The sequence below is a fragment of the Pteropus medius genome, unplaced genomic scaffold (genome assembly GCF_902729225.1).
Source record: "Pteropus medius unplaced genomic scaffold, Ma_sr-lr_union100, whole genome shotgun sequence".
NCBI classification, from domain to species: domain Eukaryota; kingdom Metazoa; phylum Chordata; class Mammalia; order Chiroptera; family Pteropodidae; genus Pteropus; species Pteropus medius.
Window position 1 is genome coordinate 2111277 of NW_024352148.1, and position 19247 is coordinate 2130523.

The following is a 19247-nucleotide window of genomic DNA, read 5'->3' on the forward strand; positions in this document are numbered from 1 at the left end:
TAGGTCGTCACTTAAGTCAGGGCAGCCTCGGCACAGCCCTGACAACCAAGTGGAGAATCTTTCTCTCCGAATCGAGAAATATGGGGATGGCAGCCAAGGGCCGATTGGTGTGGCGGGAGCCTGAAATGGTTTTCCCTGTGTCTTTTAAACTACAGAGTAGAAACCATTTTGTTCGACGACTTTCCAGAAACTGTCTACCTTAGAAAACTATTATTCATTTAAAATTTAGTCCATTTAAATATGAAATCAAAGTGCATTTGTTTACATGATAATAAATACGCCAACAAATTTTCAAAAATTAAAGATCACGTAAGTAGCAAGTTCAGATATTTTTGGAATCAAATGCGCAACCAATTTTCTCTTATCATTTTTTCTGAAACTGATAATTAGCGGTACTAAATATGGAGAGCTCTGAACACACAAGCTACTTATTCACACATAAACACGGGATTTAAATTAACTTTAGAATTCATCTGATATTTCTGGTACATATGTGAGGCCTATCATACTGCATTTAAATTGTATTAGATTTCTTGTTATGTTAAACTGCTGTCCTCAAATAGAAAACAATTATTTGAAAATAGTGGGTTATTATTGTGAATAGATTGTGTTGCATAAACAACTGGTTATTTCATATTAGCGAAATTTAAAATTAAAATGATCTACATCTACCTTCATTTCTCATTCAAAATGCCGTAAAATTCTACTTCTGTTTTACTACATCTGATTCCTAATAAGAGTGAAAGGAGAGACTTTTGATACACAATTTTTATTCCGCGAAGCTTTGACCTTTTGGTAAAATACGAAAAACGAAATTGGATGGGGGGAAAAAGTCTTGAAAACTGCATTCTTTCCTCCAGACACTAAGCATCTGGCAAATGATGGTAATTTTCATCACGCTAGTTAAATGAGTTAAGGGTACCACAAGGACCAGTAAACGTTACCGTAAGAGAGTTTAAAGACCGAAAAGAAGAAAATATTCTTGGCAACATTTTAGACTCTTTCTTTTATCTCAATAGAAATTAATAAAGAAGTTGTGCTTTAGTTTTCATTAAGTCTTTTGAAGTATACTTTTGAATATGTGGTGGAATTAAATAACCAAGCTGGTAGTTTAAATGTTTATTGTATGCTTGAAAATTACAAACGATACATCATTCTCTTCTCAATTTTTTCATTTCCAAATAGGATAAAATGTTTTTAAGGTTTTATTTCTAAGTAAAATTCATTACTTTGGTTTTTACTCAAGTAAAAACTGCCAAAACATATCGTTATGCCATTTAAAAATATGCTAGATAAATCTCTGAGTTTTTTATGCAAACCCTACTATAGCCTCTAAAATTATACAAAAAACAATGTGTCCTTAAGGTTAAGCCATTTTTAAGGGGTATGAAAAAGCCTTACTGAACACACTAGATAAAAATTTGGCGTGTGTAAAACAGTCTATGAATTGTTCACATTTAAATGGGAATATATTTTCTAACCAACCTGAAGACTTAAAAGCAACTGTATTTTGAATTATTTGGGTTTGAGAATTACTTCTAACTTGTTTCTATGATTGTGTCACAAAACACTAATTCATCGTAGTCAGCTGCCCTGAGAATCTAAACATATTCATTCGCTCATTCATTCATTGTTTCGTTCATTCATCCTGTAACTGAGTATCAAGCATGTACTACAGGTCATGCATTTCTGACGATGTGTAGATAGCATCGCAAACCTTGGTCTTATCCCTTTAGGAGAGAGGGTAGGGGAGAGGACAGTTACGGAGGCCCAGAAGTGGCAGACGGTGCTCAGGAAGGGACATGGCCGTGTCACATGCCAGGTGCAGAGGCGGGCGGGCATGAGAGAAACGAACATAGACAAGCGTGGCTCCCCCTTACTGAGTTCATGGTCCGGGGGGCGGGGGGTGGGGGTAGATTGGTGGGTAAATGGCTTGCAGTGTGGTGAGTACAGGAGCGAGGAGTCGCCGTGGCTTTAAGTCCGGCCATGGAAGCACTGCCCTGTGAACTGCGTGCCAGGAACTGTACAGCCCTGTTTAGTAGGACACATTTTGACAGCGAGACTGGAGTGATATAATGATTTGGGAGGCTGCGGGGGTGATATTCAGACAAAAGTAGGCGATTTCTCAAAATCAGAATAAGGGTGGAGAAGGAAGGACTAACTTAAGAACTATTTAGGAGGTAAAAACGAACAGCTTAGTCATGGATCACTGGAGAGGAAAGAGAATATAATCTAAGGTGACATGAAGATTTTTAGCATAGGTGAATAACAGCTGATTCTCTCAACATCAACGGAAGAGGATCGTAGTGAAGGTCATTGCAGGTCCCACTGAAAATTTCAGTGTTACTGAGGTGCGTCTGGGACGTACAGGTACTGACGTTCAGCAGGTAGTGGCTCACAGGAGAACTCTGGGTAGCATGTCTAGATTTCGAAGTCATCATTCTTTATAGGGCACGGTTCCTATATGCACGCGTGCAAGTTCGTGAGATCTTTCAAAGCCAGGGAGAAGGTTGATAGCACGATAAAGGAAGAAGAGCACAGGGTGGAATCTGGAGGGAAATTGCCTTTCAGAAAATAAGCGGAGGGAGATGATCCCGTAAATAAGAATCAAAAGGAACAGACGCCAGGAAGGGAGCCATGATGCTCCCGCAGGGTGCGACCGGCAGCATAAAATCCAGCCGCGGTGAGGACCGGCACGCGGCTTTGGAAAACGATGACGGTCACTGGGGACTCCTGCAGAATCCGTGGGAATGGAGTGATCAAGGCCGGGGTGAGGTCGCGGGACGTTCAGGGGTAAACGCGGGGTTAAGACGTGGAGAAGGGGCGAGTGGAGGACTCGGGGGAGACATTCTGTTATGGAAGAGACGACAGAGACGAGCTGGAGTGTGGACTGGAGTTGGGGTGACCAAGGTGCATGGTTTGCCCTGAGCCATTCCGTGCAAACTGGGGTGATCGGGTTTTACTAACTACCTAGGGAGGGGATGATTCATTCCCAGGAAGAAAGGACAGACAGCATGGGGTCTGAGAAAAGGTCATGGGGTTGGTGATTAATAGGACACAATTAATATTTTAATCAAGGTCTTTTATTTGGTTATTACCACTCATGAACAAGTAGATTTTCCTTATTTAAAGTATTAGGAAAATGCAAAATAATGTCAGACAAAGATATCATAGAATGTTACTTGCAAATTGAGAAAGATGGTACGTGATACGAATTTTAACTACTATACTAATCACGGCAAAAGTCTTACTTTCTTCCTCCTGTGAAACGAAAGTGTCTTTCCTTATTTAAGTGGAAAATTAGAATTAGCAATGCAGTATCAGTTTTTGCCTACCTGGCTGTCGAATAATATGAGCACGTTTTAAAGAGCCTCGAAGCCACAAAAGAAATTGTGACATGGCGCAAAATATATCGCTCTTCGTGAGGAAGGAGACTGGAGGCGGTGCCCTCGTTAGTTACGGAATTTCCAAGCCGCAAACCACAGCCCTAAAAGAACTGAAGGACAGCACAGCCTAGACGATTAAAATACTCTTCGAAAGTGGCGGTACTAGTTTCGGCGAAATCGAAGTTAGCAAAAGACGTGTTTTGTTGAACGGTAGGGACAAGTCTCAAGTTCGCCATGGACTCGTGTTCTTAGGCTAACACATTGCAGGTCCCTGCGTTCTGGGACCTGCCCGCAAAGTTCCCCCACCTGCACGTACAGAAGGGGGTTCGGGAGAGGGTCAGCGATGTTTGTAGATGTTTCTTCCATGAAAACACTTTAAAGCACAGCATGATTGACGGATGCTAACCATTCAGATTCTCTCTTAGAGGGACGAACACTCCCTTGGCCCGGCCCCCGTGTGCCTTTGTCAGTGCCTGGTGAGAGGCTGGGAGAGGTGGCCTGCCCAGGTCCCGCTGAGCCCTCTGCAGGAACACTCTGACAACTGGAATTGAGGCGCATCCCTCCCCGCACTGTGCTCCCCCTCCTCCTTCTGCGGCAACTCACATTCTCTTCCGGACTTGGTGGAACTGTCTGACACCCAATAAAAAATGGGGAGCCAGCTACTGTCTCTGAGCCCACCCAGGGGCGCCCCCGGCAGCCTCCAGACCTCTCCCAAGATGTCCACATGCTCCCTCTGCCTTACTTGCTGCTTGTGGGTCACCCCTTTAAACTACATTTTTAAGTGGCCACAGAAGAGAGGGTCTTGAGTGACTGTCACGTCACTTTGTAACGGAAGATCCCCAGCCCCTAGGAAAAAGAACGTGCTGAAAATCGAAGCAGGAAGCCAGGGGCCCCCGAAGCGAGCGCTCTCAGTGTGAGGCTGCCGGTGCTCCTGGGGGTTAGGGGGGCTGCCCAGGGCTGGAACCCTGGGGAAAGGTGAGCTCTGCTGCCCCACCTGGCCTCCCAGCAGCAGGCCCCGCCCAGCAAGGGGAAGCCAGGGGCTTCTGGAAGTCACTGAAAAAGAACTGAGCTACCAAGCGTTTGGGGAAAAGGCCAGGACAGTCAGTCACCTTCCAAAAGTCCAAGTAGGAGGGAAATGAAAATTCCTCCCGACAGCTCCGTACTGCACAGCAGGGCCTCACGGGCAGCGCCAGGGCTCAGCCGGGCCCCGAGGAGTCCCACACACGGGGCCCGCAGGGGGCCCAGAGGAACTGAGCGAAAGCTCGGGCTCCAGAGACGTCCAGCTCAGTCAGGGCATTATTAGCGTCTGCTCTCTCAGACGGCTGCGACGGGACTTGAGGGGTGCGGTGCACCCCCTGATGAACAACACAACACGGGTTTTACCGAGGATTTTAAAACAAAGGAGAGAGTTTTACTGCTTGCCAGTTAGTGGGTTATGTCCTTCTCTGGGCTGAGGATTGGTTTTCTTTTTATATAATATTCCATAATTCTAGAAAATTAAGCAAAATATGAAAAGATCTTTTGTATTTCTATGCTTATACTGTTAGGCCCATAAAAGATGTAATGATTTTATAATGACGAGTTTGGGGTACTTAGCCATTCCCAAAATAGGATACTCACTGAGAGCATGCATTGTTTTAAGTGTTTTACATTCATTATCATTTCGTTCTCACAGAAATCCTAAGAAACAATGACTATGAGCACCATCGTTTTATATAAAGAAACCGATATTCATAGACTATGACTAACTTGCGTGAGATGTTGCAGCCAGTATGGGGTGGTTGCAGCTCCACAGGCCGGCAGGGCCCCGAAAGCTGAGCCCTCCCCCCACCTCCCGCCCCCCCCCCCGGCTGCCCAGCTGCACCTGGTTTCTGATAGACTGAAAAACACTTTTAGGGGTTTTTCTTCACCATTTTAACAAAAATTATCTGACAACATGTTGAAGAGAAATAAGACATTATGATGAAAATCCATTTTAACTACATATAGCCTGTTGGCTGTGGCCGAAAACGTTTAGTTACTATTCACTAGACTTTCGCCCCATTCGCTAACCTGCAGCAGACGTGCAGTCAGCATCTCAGGGGAGCCCAGGGGGAGAGGGACACTTCCCGGCCTTCGTTGCGTCCTGTCGATGAGCTGTGTGACGCTGCCCCTCCACACGGGGACAGACGAGGCCCGCTCGGAGGTGCCCGTCCCTGCCCCCGCCCCCCCCCGCCCCCGTTTAACATGTCGTAAGTCACCTCGTCCGTTCACGTGACCGAGGGGGCGCGTTTCCTGGCACAGATGCAGCCTCTGCCGTCAGGTGCCCGCTTCGTCCCGCGTTCCGACAGCGTGAGCTGGTGCGTGAGCTGGTGCGTGAGCTGGTGCGTGAGCTCTGCACGACGACTCCTGCAGATGAGACGGGGAGAAGCCACCAGCACCCCTCTTGGGTTCCTCTTTCCTTTTCCGAGTTCCTTCGCTCGTTTTGGAGGTTCGTGCTAGTCCTGACGCTGTGACATTGTCTGGACCAGCGTGGCGGGAAGCCCAGCACCAGCTGACCAAACAGAGTCCCCGCTCGCCATCCCTGAGCGAGCCGTCCCCCTGATGCCCAACTTGCTTGTGACGTCGGAGGCGTTTCTGCGAGGACGCGCTGCCGTCCGCTGTCGTGGGAAATTCCACAAGCTTCTAAGTTCGGATAAACTTCCCGGCCACTCGCACTTAAGAAACCTGGACCATTCTGTTCTACCCTTGACCGTGAGTGGACCTCGACCATTCTCTTCTCGGCTTCCACAGTTTCATAGACCGACACGCTCTCTGTCATTTTATCTTTCTTGTTACTTTTCCTTGCCAGCTACATAGCTGATCATAAGATTCCTGCTGAAGAGAACTTGGGAGCTAAAGTCAGACCGGCCCGAGTTTCTCAGGCTCTCACCATCGGTTTCCAGATCTTTGAAAAGGGACCGGTACCCCCTTTACAGCACAGATGTCGTCTGCGAGGATGACGGTGTCTGTCAAATGCTTAACTCCAGTGGGACTTCGATAAATTGAAATTTTTTTATTATTATTACGAATGTATCAGGCACTGGGAGAGACTACTTGGGCAGTCTTTTGGAAGGAATTCTAAAATGATTAAAATTGGTTCTTCCAAACACCTTGGAGGTATAAAATCAGCTAGAAGAAAATGAGACCATTTTTCGTCATCCACTCAAAAAATATGATTTGGCGTCTGCTATGTGCCAGGCACCTTTTAGGAGCTGGTGACAGAGTGGTAGGCAAGACGAAGCTCTCTGCCTGCAAACATCGTACCTCTCTGATGAGGGGAACAGATAAAAACACGTACACAGACGAGCAAATACAATAGTCTCAGGTAGAGATAAGGGAGCTATGAACGAAGTAAAGCAGGTTCGGTGACGTCGAGGGTGGTGGGAGGTGCCGGGGCTGGGCCCGGGGGTGGTGAGCAGGAAGCCGGGCAGGGAGATGCTCTCGGATGCAGCGTTTGAGCTGAGACCCGAGGAAGAGATGAGCCTACAGCGCCTGGGCAAGAGACACGGACCTGGGCAAGAGAGTCCGTGTAAACGGACTTCACGCAACAAGCTCGGTGGCCGGGGAGGCTGGTCTGACCGGAGTGCAGTGGACGGGAAGGAGCCTGGGGTGACACTCGTTCAGAAGGGCAGGCAGGGACCAAACCACAGGGGTCTGGCTGGCCATGGGGAGGAGCTGGAGTTTATTGTAATTTCTGGGAGCAGCCATTGGCGATCTCGGCAAGGCAGCGATGAGGTCTGACTTAGGATTTTTAAAAAATCAAACTGACCGTCTTATGGAGAATGGGCTGTGTAGGAAAATGGTGGATGGTGAGAACCCAGACAGGCGGCCATCGCAGACCGGGCGAGCAGGCGCGGTGGGGAGGAGGTGGCAGGCGTGAGATGTGTTTTGGAGATGTAGCTGAGGGGACTTGCTGATGGAAATGATTAAATACGTGTCCTTAGATGGCACCCACCTCGTGGCACTTCTACTATCAAGGCGGGGCGTCGAGAGGCCTCCTTTGGACTGTGAAGTTCGCGAGGTCGTTTAGCTGTCCAAGCGGAGACGTGCGGGCGGTTGGGTCTGCAAGTCTAGAGTTCAGGGAGAAGCTGAAAAACATAAGTCGGGGCCTCGCTGGCACGATGATGGGACGCAACGCGCTGGCCCTGGGTGACGGAAGACGGGCAGTCCTGGGCGCGTCCCCTCAAGGCGACAGCTCAGCTATATTCAGAGGTCGCAGAAGTGGCTGAGGGTCCGAATGGATTCCTTATCTCGTACCGTTTTTAGGGAACGTCCTGTTCCTAAATTAATTCAGGAAAGTCTCATTTGGAGTTCCAGATCACAAAGTGTCCTTCACTTTACGCATATGCCTCTCCGTCAGAATGCGATTAGATTATGTAGCGTGCCTTTTTTTTTTTTAATGTCCTTCACTGTCCCTACCACAGAGTAATAAAATAAGTTCAATAATGTCTGTGGGTTAATTATTTAAAGAAATTATGGTGAAGGATTTATCTTTTCCATGGGGACATATCAATGACTACTTATGAAGGACATGAATTATTTTGCTCTAAGGAAGAAGCTTAACTGAATTCATTTTGTTGCCAAAAAAAGAAAAAAAAGAATGAAACCCCCACTTTGGAAAACCAAAGGTGAACCTCGGCTCATAAATAAGTTCGTCTTCCTGGAACCCATCTTTCTTTGAAAAGTGAAAAGGTGACGGCTTTGGGCTCAAGTGAAGCTCTGACCTCAGATCCACGCGAGTCGTGAGACCTGACAAGTCACTCAACCCACCTGAGTATCGTCCTCGCCCTTAAAACAAGGATGATGGAAACGCTCGCCTGAGCATCTAAACGAGGCTGGGCCTGGCGCGAACCGGATCCTCACTCACTGGCTCCCTTTCATCTCCTCCGAGTGATGCCGCATCTGACGGAAGGTGTTTTGCACGGATGCGTCCATTATTCCCAGCACGCACTGCCATCGTGTGCACAGAACGCTCGGTTTATTTTTTAGATGATGCACATAACGCAAGTGGTAGATTATGTACGTTACCTGTAGGCGTTAAAGTACGTTGAGTTACAAAATGTGCTGTTCAGTTTTACGTAATTATTTCTCAATTAAAGGACACGTACGGCAGGATCTTTCAGCGTTGAAGGAGGGATTCGTTACATGTGAAGTAATGTGTTGCTTTTAAACAGATTTAGCGAGATCTAGAGGTAAGGACTGTGTTCTGGTCTCATTACTTCCTGTCCCACCCCCACCCCCCAGAGGATGAACTGTGTTAATTAAGTAACTATGGAGGGGAAAAAAAATGCTTCTTTGCTGTAACCCCATTAACCTCCTGTTTCTTTACTTCCTGCTGCTTGTTACAATTTATTAACTGTGAATTATACCTCACGGTAAATTAACCCTTCTCTCTCCACTCGGTGCCAGATCTAATAGTTGCAAAGAGTTGGAGACCAACCTAATGGCTTCCTGAGACTATAGACGTGAAGCAATGTCTTGCAGCGTTGAACCTCAGGAGACTTTAACAGCTTTTGTGAATCTAGCTCATTTTCAAGCCAGGAGCAAGCCCATAAATCATGTGCAGCGCAGTGTACCTGTCTCATAAAGCTGTTTACAGTCATGTATATTTATTAGTTTTCCAGGCTTCCAGCGATCTTGCTTCCCCTGCCAGTTTTTTTTGTTTTTTTGCATGCGCACACACACGTCCTCCTCAGGCGTCCCTGGTCCGTCACGGAGCACAGCCCTTGGGGACGACTCTCTTTCCCACCCACATCCCTGTGCGCTTGCCACTTGTCAGGCCTGAGAAGGGTTTGAGATGTTACCCCACCCGCCGGCTAACACATCAGCCTGCCCCAGGTTCGTGGGCGCAGACAGAGGTACCCTGCCCCTCACTGCGAAGCGGTAGCCGGAGCAGCCACATCGGAGCTGGTTCTCCAGGTCCCAGTTCCTACCGGGTGATGGGACGCGTCCCCTGCGCATGCAGTGGGTCCCTCTACACGAGGGAACTCAAATCTTTTATCATGGGTCCTAAGCCTGAATGCCCTTCGCCCGGAGGTGGACGTGGCCGTCCGTAACTGGAAGGTACGCACCCTTGCCCTTCTCTACAAACGTCCTTGAAACGTCCTTGAAAAGAACAGCACAAAGCCAAGGCCGTCAGGGCCTCCGCTCACGAGACACACGGCAATGGGAGTGACGTGGAGAATCGTCTCCCAGCACCGTGAAAGCTTTGCTTCGTGGACTCTTGTGGCAGCTCATTGGCGTTTTTAACGCATGCTTTTAAAGTTAATATCGATTTCATGCTGTAAACAAGTAACCCCAAAACTACGTAGTCCTCTTGCAAAGGAATATCCCATGTTACTTTTTAAGACTAAACTAAAATTCAGTTTTTAAATTCTGCTTAATTTACTTCACCCCTCTGTGCCTCCGTCTCCTCGTCTGTAAAATGGATTCAATACTGATACTAACCCGACGAGTTATTGAAAACACTGAGATAATCCAACGGCCAGGTGCTGACTGGGTTAACGTCGCCCATCCACGCTTAGCGTAGAACCCAGTAACGTTCCGTGCCCCCCGCCCAGTACACACCAGCGTCACACCAGAACCGGCTGCGCGCGCCCCGTGCTCGGGGCTGCTTACGGCTCCCCCTTCGCTAAACCCGCGGGCCGTTCCCCAGCGCACCCTGGGGTGCCGTGTGCCCGTGTGCCGTCTGCTGCTGCCCACGCACTTAGCAGGAGAGGGTGGAGAGAAAGGACTGGCGTCTCTCGAGACCTACACGTGTTTTCAGGTGATCGTTTGATCTCCTGCCTCCGTGGACTACTTCAGGCACCCTGCACAGCATCCTCGTCAAGAAGGTGCCATTTTATAACAAGGGGACCCAGACTGAGACGCGGGCATCTCCCAGGGCCGTGCGACTTGCAAACGAAGAGCAGGTGCCAAACGCGGCCGCCCCCCGTGGGACCGCGCCTCGTCGTGCCTACCCCAAGCTGACTCCCCCAGCGCCCCTGCTCCCGCCGGGGACACGTGCACACAGCACACGGGGGTGGAGCTGTATGTGTGGCCCAGATGCCACCGTCTGCGCCACAGCCTGCGGGTCCCTAGCACAAGCGACATACTTTCCTCCCGCTGTTGGAATATGAGGTCCTGGGTCGTGGCAGCTTCTGAACCTGTCTCGGGTACCTTAAGAACGACGCGGCGTCTCTGCCAAAGGCAGGCAGGGCGACCTCTGTGGCACGTCGGCTTTTCCAAGAGCCACGACGCTGAACAAATTATAAAAGTAAGTTATAATGATCCCGCAATAACAACCAAGCCCTCATCAGATAAGTCACGCGAACTCACTTTTTTAACTTTAGCAGATAGACTCTTCATGCTACACTAACAAAAAAGGTGCAAACAGACTTTTTTTTTTTTACTCAGTTCCATAGGAATTTTCTTTCTCTCCAATCCGCACAGAAAATCGATTTTACGTTCTTTAAAGCGACTCATATAAAAATCAGGCTGGGAGAAATAGCGATTGCTTCTTAACCCCGGAATAAAGTTTGCTATAGATTCGCCACAGAAATAAGATTCTGAATTTTCCGAAATCTTTATTGACCGTAGCAGACCATGTCAAAAAGTCTTCTGAAATAATGCTTCTAGCTCTCTCAGAAATTCACCACGTCAAGACACTCCAAAACAAAACAAAACAAAAAAGTCCAGTTTTCAGCCAAGTCTCAAAACCGCCCAAAGACACCCGGAATTCACGTACAGTCTTTAACAGACAGGAAGAGAAAGAAGCGCTAATGGCAACAGCCTGAGCCGACGCCATGAACCGAGGCTGCCGCGGAGGGCGAGCCCATCACCCAGCATCACCCAGCATCACCCAGCATCACCCGCCACGCCGGGCAGGTGACAGGGGCCGGAAGCCTTGCTTCTTCCCGTTTAAAGCACTGTCGATCCAGGCTTCCCCCCGCGCTCACACTGGTCATGCGGTTCTTATTAAAATTTTAGATATGCTCCCCCTTTGGTGGGTTATGCTTTGTTTTCTTCTTTGCCCCCTTAAAAAAGAACTTTAGAGGGAAAGACGACAGATACATAACGTAGCCTCATGAACCCGAAGCCGTGAGATGAGGGATTCCCCTCTGTCCACCTGTCGCTTTCCCTCGGGGTTCGACTCCTGTGCTGGCTGCGTCGGCCCCCTGAGCGCTCACTGAGAACATCGGTTACCGTGGGCATCGTCTGGCCGCCTGGCCGCTTCACACATCCCTGAAATCCTCGCGAGGATCTCGGCTGAGACTCCTGCTCTGCTCCATCCCCAGCCTCCTGCGGGGAAGGCTCATGTCACTTGAATGTGGGAGGGAGAAGGCCCACTTTCCCCCCTCAGGGACCTTCCCCTCCCCTGTGCCTATTTCTGAAACATTCTGTGACATCCTCATAACTTTTTCACGCCCCAAACGAACTCCTCAGCCCCTTTCGTACAAGGTACGTAAGATTTCAGTTTCGTCATCTTGGCCTCAAGTGTCGTTCCTGGAGCTTGTTTAAACTCTGGGCTGCTTTGCGAGTAGTTTTGTGACTTTCTCTTTGCATCGAGTTAGGAAATAAAGACTCAGGCTACAACAAAGTAGTAAAATCTTTTCCGAGTTTTTCTTTGAGTCACTGACGAGACCGAGACCCTCGTGTGCGCATGTCCCTAGAAACCGTCGTTTCCACAGATTTTTCCAGCGCCCTAACAGTTTCAAGGTCAGTCATGCAGACACCGCCCACCTGCCCTCTGACACCTGCTTCTTGAGTGAAAGAGGCGTTTATGTAGAAGAGTCGCCTCCTGCCACCTTCATGGGAAAGCAGTCTGCCCACCGGCCCGGCCCGAGGGCAGAAGAGCCCGTTCAGCGTCCACGGGGAAGTCGTTCCCACTGTGGAGGACACACTAGGGCGCTCTGACCTCAGCTCTCAGGACGTTGGCCTTGCGCTCCGCTCCGCCCCGCCCCGTAGTACAAACGAGCGAGCTTATGAACGCTGAACTTCCGCCCGTTCGGTCCAAGCTTCCTCCATTCCAAATGCTCTAATTCATGCTCAAGAAAGGATGTGTGCGTGTGTGTGTGTGTGTGTGTCGTGTGTGTGTGTGTGTCTTGTGAGCCTGGCGTGTGTGTGTGTGTGTTATTGTCGTATTATTATTTGTGTGTCGCGGCATATAGAGAGAATGAATGAATGAATATGGGAGAGACTATAGATTGAAAAAATATGAGCAAAACATTATCTTTCGACACCAATACAAAACTATGAATATGGAGAGACTAATGATATGGTTGGTGGCTGTTTTACGTGCTAAAAACATTTTTGAAAGATTTGTCTAAATAAGACATCACACTTGGAAAGTATATTAGTCCAGATACGTTCGGGGTCTTCTGTTTCTAGACAGGACGGCTCGGGCCATACGGAAACGGGCGTAGACCCCCTTCCCTCGCGTTCACCGTGTGCGTTCGAGCCAGTCACTCAGTCCCTGAGCTTCAGCCTCCTCAAATGTGACGTGGCAGTAACGGTCAGTGCCCCGCCTCTCTCGAGTTGCTGAAAGAATCCCGTAAGTGGACATGTGAACGCTTTTTGAGAATTTTGAGCAATAATGCCAGTGTAAAGCTACATTATTTTTATCTCAAAAGCAGGATCGCAGCGTGCTAGTGCCCCCTGCCCTGTTATCCTCTTGGTGGCACAGAACTCAGCACCCCCCGAAACGCACACACATGCCTGCAAAGCCAGGTCCGCTTCCTGCCGGGTCCTCCGTAGCTCTCGGCTTCGCTCGGGGGTGGCCGTGACCCCCGCGTGGGCTGCCGCTGGGCAAGGCCGCTGAGAAGGCTGGGGAGCCAGACCCCGCCCAGCTGGCGAAGGGTCCTGCGAGTTCCATGTTCTCTGCCTTCCTCCCACCAGCCCCCACCCGCACAGCCACAGATCCAGGGACCCTCGGAGAGTCCCCCTGAGGCTCTGAGTGTGCTGCCTTCGGGTCCGAGTGGCCGTACCCTCCCAGCCGCGAGCCCCAGGCTGTCCTAGGCGTCCGCGTATGACACGGTCGTCACCACCTCTTAGACCTGGAGCGTCTCCAGTGTGCATATGACGAGGGGCGGGGGTGGGAAGTGAGGGAATGGGCTCTGAAAGGCATAAGTCATTGTCCTGAGAATGACTGCTTTTCAAAGAGCCTTTTCAATTTGCATGCCAGGCTTTCTCTCTGTTACAAAGGACAACACACAGAGCACGATAAAAGTGTGACACTCCTGCCACATTCAGACTTGCTCTTCTCCCGGGAGAGCGCCGAGCTGGGGGCCTGCGTTTCAGTGCGTGGGAGGCTGGCCTGAACACTTGTCCCCTCGCAGAGCCTGGGGTGCTGCCAGGCACAGGAAACCCCCCAGAACCAGGGGCGTGAGAGGAGAGAGATCCTATTACGTCACCTTTTCTCCTTCTAAAGTTTCAATTCCCACCCGCGTTCCGAGTGAAGTTAAAAATAAGCAGAATCGTTGGCAATACAACCTTAGTCCCCACTTGTTTTCTGTGAAAATACCTGTCAAAGAGCAAAAGCGACGAACGTCGAGCTGAGCCGCAGTGGCGTCCAGTTTAAAATATATACATCGAGAGTCAAAATACAGTGCTGAAAGAGTCAGAAATAACAGCTTAGACCATTCCTTGTCGAAACGATGGCTTCAGAATTTGACGAAGGAAGGTTTTCAGGGCTGTCTATCCGCAGTTACTGAGACCACGGTCAAAACAGAACACGTGTTTTTTCCCAGGTTGGTCCCAGGATATTTCATCGTGAACGGCGAGGGAGCCAGCACAGAACGCAAAGAAATGTGAAACTCGAAACCACCCAAACCGAGAGCCCACCGTTCCTCTGCTCCGGCGCAGAACGGGGCAGGCCGGGGAAGGGACAGGGGCGTGTCAGCGCCTCGACAGGTTTTCTCGGGTTGTTAATTTACGTGATCCGTAGTAACAAGTTTGTAAAACAAATTGAATTGCAAATCGTCCGCTGTCAGTTTTGTGTAACTTCATTAATCTCGAGAATGCTCGTGTTCGGATCAGCGCAGAGGCTCCCACTGGCTCTCAGGAGGCCTGTCCAACACCCACTTTTAAAACCGTGCAGTTCCGTCCCTGTTTTCAAAGAGAAATAACACAGTGGGCGGCGAACCCCTCGACGCCCCGGCTGTGTGTCCCCTGGGACGTGTAGGCGTTGACACGCAGCCTCCGTGCGTACACTCGGTCCCTGATGCCTCTGATGTGGTTCATTAATGAATTCCGCACGAGGCACACGGGTCTCTTCACTAAGCAGTTGATTTTCATACGTTCAGAAAATGTTTTAACTCTCCTTTGGAATTTGTAATATCAGAAGCATTTGTGGAAAAAGAACATGCTTGAAAACTTTTCGAAAGTTTTTAACCGATCTTGTAGAAACAGATCAAATAATTTGATCTGTGAATCCTCTCTCCCTTAGTAACGGGATCGATCGATCGATCGATCTATCTATCTATCTGTTTCTTAGTAGTACAGAGACAGTAGGACCTAGACGGTTTTGTCGCTGACCGTGTTTTAACGACAGTTTTATGTGAAGTTATATTTGTGAGGGAAAGTTTGCCCATTCGGGAATGGACTAGACGGGGCCCTGCACCCCGGACAGCTACAGGGCTCCCATCTAGGTCACTGATCCTCACCCGAACGGAGTCACTGAGAACAAACCACTATTCATCTCAACAAAGCTGGGGAGCAAAGAATAAATAATGGCCTCTTTTCGCAGTTTGAGAGTCACCTTACTAATTGTAACTCAAAGTTTTTATCAGTCTAGGATTTACCATTAAAAGAGATGCTGAGCATGGTAGGGAGTCGCAATGTAAGACCAGTGATTCTAATGCGGAGTTAAAGCTGATAAGCAGATAGGCACCAAGATAATGGGAATAAATTCTGTGAAGATCCCATAAGCCAGGGAAGCCAGACACAGAGGGATTTGTTTAAAAGAGGGCGGATGCCTCACCCAGGAGACCCCGGCAAAGCGGACACCTGAGCCAGGCGAGGAAGGAAGCCACCCGAGAACCCGAGAACGTGCGTCTCCGAACAGGGAACAGCCGGACGGGGGACTCCGAAGCGGGAACACCCCGGACGCTCCGGGAACAGCAGTGCGACACGTCTCCCCGGAGTGGAGGGTGAGGGAAGACAGGTCTACGGCAAGGCCAAGTACAGCAGGGGCTCGTGACGTCTCCGTCACCGCTTCCCAGCGGTGGCTGCTGCGTCCTGATGAGTGTGGGGCCGATGAGAAAACACTAACCTGGAAAGTTCTGTCCTGAAACGCTGCGTTTTGGCCTGTGCTGAGAAGCCGCCCTCCACGCTGCAGCTCCTCCCTCGGCTTGAGCTCGGCTCGCCAGCTCCCGCTCAGGTACAGAAGACGACACGGGTCGAAATGTCATCCGGAAGCGCGACTAGGAAACAAAACGTTGCCAGCTGTCCCCCCGGAGCGCGTCGCACGTGCGATGCACACGAACATGAATCGCCGTGTAACACTCGCGTGCGGTTATTTTTAATTTTTGTCTCTTCATTTTAATTGATATATTCATCCTGTTACAGAAAGCTGGAGGCGATCCAAGGATATATAGAAGCTCCTATTCTGTTCAGTTCTGAGAGCTCATTTCTTTAAATTAGATCTTTTTTGCCTTCAGCTAGATCTTTTAATGCCTGCAAGTGTTGTTTTTCTTTTTTTGGCTTTGTAGGATGAAGCCTCAAAAAAAACTAAGTTAGTGGGGTAGCATATAGATTCAGATTTGAAAACAATAATTTTGGAAATGGTTAAATTTTCACGGAATTTCATCCATGATGCAATTCTCATAATTTGAATTGGACATTATGTTCCTTCGAATCCTTTCATAATTATTTTTAAATTTGCTGTAAAGTTGTTTTGTTTACTGAAGAATAAGCGAAATTATTTTCTCCTGCAGAAAGAGCTACTTCACTGCTATCTAAATATGTGTCGATACACAGAGCAGTATGTATATTTGCCACAAAAATGTAAACAATCTAAATGTACGCTAAATAGCAGGATGAAATTGCTAAATACATTATAATATGCCCATTTGATGCAGTATTCTACACTCATTGAAAATACTGGTTTTGGAAGATTAACGTGACAAGAGAAAGCTCATGATATATCAATGAAAAAGGCATAATTGAAAATTCTGTATTTCGGGTCATAATTGGGACAGTTCTGATGTTTACTTTCTGACTCTAATTCTGCTTGCCTCTAAAGCTGCAGGTATATGCAGTTATTGATAAAAATGGGAAGGAAGTCCCTCACGTTAACTGACCCTGAGAGGGGGATTTCTAGTGATTTAAATTTTTTAATGAGGAAAAAAATGTGTTATTGTAAAAATAACCACTGATGCATGAAATCGTGAATTATCCTGCTAAATCCACACCACGTTTATGACTGTCCTTCAATAATCAGAGCACTCAGGCATCTGTGTCCCTGAGGTTGCTGGCTCGGAGGGGACCACGGCCTGGTTCCTCCGCAGGTGGTGGCAGTACGTCCCTCCTCCACGCCCAGGGCTCCGCACTCAGGGAGGGTCTGCGTGCCCGGAACACGTGTGGTTCCTGAATGTGGCGTTGCAACGCTGACTTAGCTTATTCCGATTCGATTTTAGATCTTACCACATCTTCGTAGACATGTTTGCAGAGAACAAAGCAAAACATTTTAATATCATTTTTATAACATTGTTCAATAGCAATATCCGACTTTCAGTTTCAAACAGAATGGCGAATAAAATCATTCTAGTAATGAAGAGTTTAACAGAGAGGATACGACCTGAGAATATTGCTGGGTGATCGAGCTTCTGGAGCAAAAAGCATATTTTGAAAAGATGGAAATAATGGATGAATATATAACATTGTTCTCATAGATACCCCCAAAATCTGGCTCATAGAAACAATATAAAAATAAAAAATAGAAACAATATAAAAATAAAAAATATTACTGCTTATTTAAGTATGTAAAATATCATCTAGAGGTAAATCTTCTTCACCACACCTAGGCATAATATTAGCATCTGTCATGTGTTTCAGTGCAGTTTTTATGCGGTCAGTGTTTGTTTCTAGAATATCGCGTAAATGTGTAAAAGGCCAAGACTCAGATCTTTTACGCATCTACCTTTCAGAGTCGCTTTCTGCCTGGTTGAGGTGGGCGCTCAACGACCGTTGTGTGAGTGTGTGTGACATGGACAGAGAGAGAAGGGACAGGAATTTAAATAATGAGAAAGGAAAGGAAAGAATTCCACTAAAAACTCCTCGTAGCATCGTAAATACTTTATAGGACGTAACGACACTGACTAAGAATAGCTTTAGTTGTGTGAAGTATGGTTTTGGGTTTGTTTATCTGCTTTTTAATTAAATGGCAAGACTTAAAAATGGAAAAGTCTTGAATTCTGAAGACCAAAGACGTATCTCAGAAATAAGGATCTGCTGCTCGCACGGTTCCACTTAAAGAGCACGTGCGTCTCTGGGCGGCTGGCGTCTGCGTCCTGCGGCGTCGAAGGAGTGACTCTATGTCCGAGACCCCAGCTCCTTCCCGTGCAGAATAAACTTTTCACTTTACTTCCCCTTTCCAGCTGACATTTTTGCTGACTTATTATAAGCTGATGGGTAAATATCTGCATGTGTTTTATGTGATCTTGAAAATCTCTCTCTGCTTTTAAAGTGGCAAAGAAACTACCTTCCATCATTGAATTCTCTCATGTATCAAAGAGTAGGTTTATCCTTTCAATGCAAAAGGAAGATAACTTTCAGAGCTTCTCAATGCCATTCTCTACCTGAAACATTTCTAAATATTATGTATTTCAGGCCCTGCTTGATACTCAGAATCTTTTGCGTGCACAAATCACAAATTTTACGTTCAACCTGGGATTTTCAGGGAAATTTTACCATACAGGTAAGAAAAGCAGATTAACTGCCCCCATCGAGGCCCCTGTGACACTCCGTTTAAAGCTGCACGCCCTCCTGCCCACCCCGACTTCCCCTCGGTGTCTCCCCACTTCATTTTCTTCCTGTCATTCAGTTCCATTTAGCATATTATTATTATTTTTTTACCTTACAAAATGTTCATGGTTTGAAAGTTTATTCACCGCGGTATTTATCTGGTGGCTTCTGTTTGCTCTTGAACTATAATTTACATTTTTAAAAGTACGTAAGTAGTAAGTGTAGTGCTCAGTGAATTTTCACAAAGCATACGCGATGCCTAACCAGCACGCGGGACCCCGCACCCCCACCCCGTGCACCCTGACTCTCACTAGCTTCCCTCAGAGAAAGCCACCGTCCTGAGCCCTGACATCTTAGATTCATCTTCCTGGCTTTGAGACGGATGTGATAGAGCACGAACTCTACTCTCTCCAGCTTGTTTTGTCCCGCGCCATTTTGGATTCACAGATATGATCGCGCACAGTTGCAGTTCTTTCGTTTTCACTGTTCTGTGGTATCCACTGTTTGAATACACCGAAATTTCTTTTTTTCTGCGTCTTTCCGGTGTAGATGGTCGTGTTGGTTTCGATCTTCGGCTTTTTCCGAATAGTCAAGTTAAGAACATTTTTGCACCTGTCCTTCAGAGGGCGTAACTATTTTTTTTCTGTTGGTTATCGACCAGAAACGGAATTGCTAATCATGTGTGGCACATTTATGACCAGCTTAAGTAGAAAATGCCAAGCCGTTTTTCAAAGTGGCCGCACTGTCCCCAGCAGTATATGAGGTTTCCTGCTGCCCAGAGCCTCGCCGGGGCTCACGCTGGTTGCCTTTTTGGCGTTAGCCTTTCTGGCGGGCACGTCTAGTATCATATTCCAGTTTGAATGTACGTTGCTCTGATGAGTAGTGAAACTGTGCTTC

The 19247-nt window shown here is 47.9% G+C and overlaps 1 protein-coding gene across 1 annotated transcript in view; it reads left to right on the plus strand.

Annotated features, from left to right (window-relative positions):
- LOC120589342 (bifunctional heparan sulfate N-deacetylase/N-sulfotransferase 3-like) overlaps window positions 1–19247 on the plus strand; it is a 90719-nt gene that overhangs the window by 6528 nt on the left and 64944 nt on the right. Inside the window, exon 3 of the mRNA XM_039846905.1 lies at window positions 18216–18303. Coding sequence (XP_039702839.1) covers window positions 18216–18303 — 88 coding nt within the window. The remainder of the gene's footprint in view (window positions 1–18215; window positions 18304–19247) is intronic.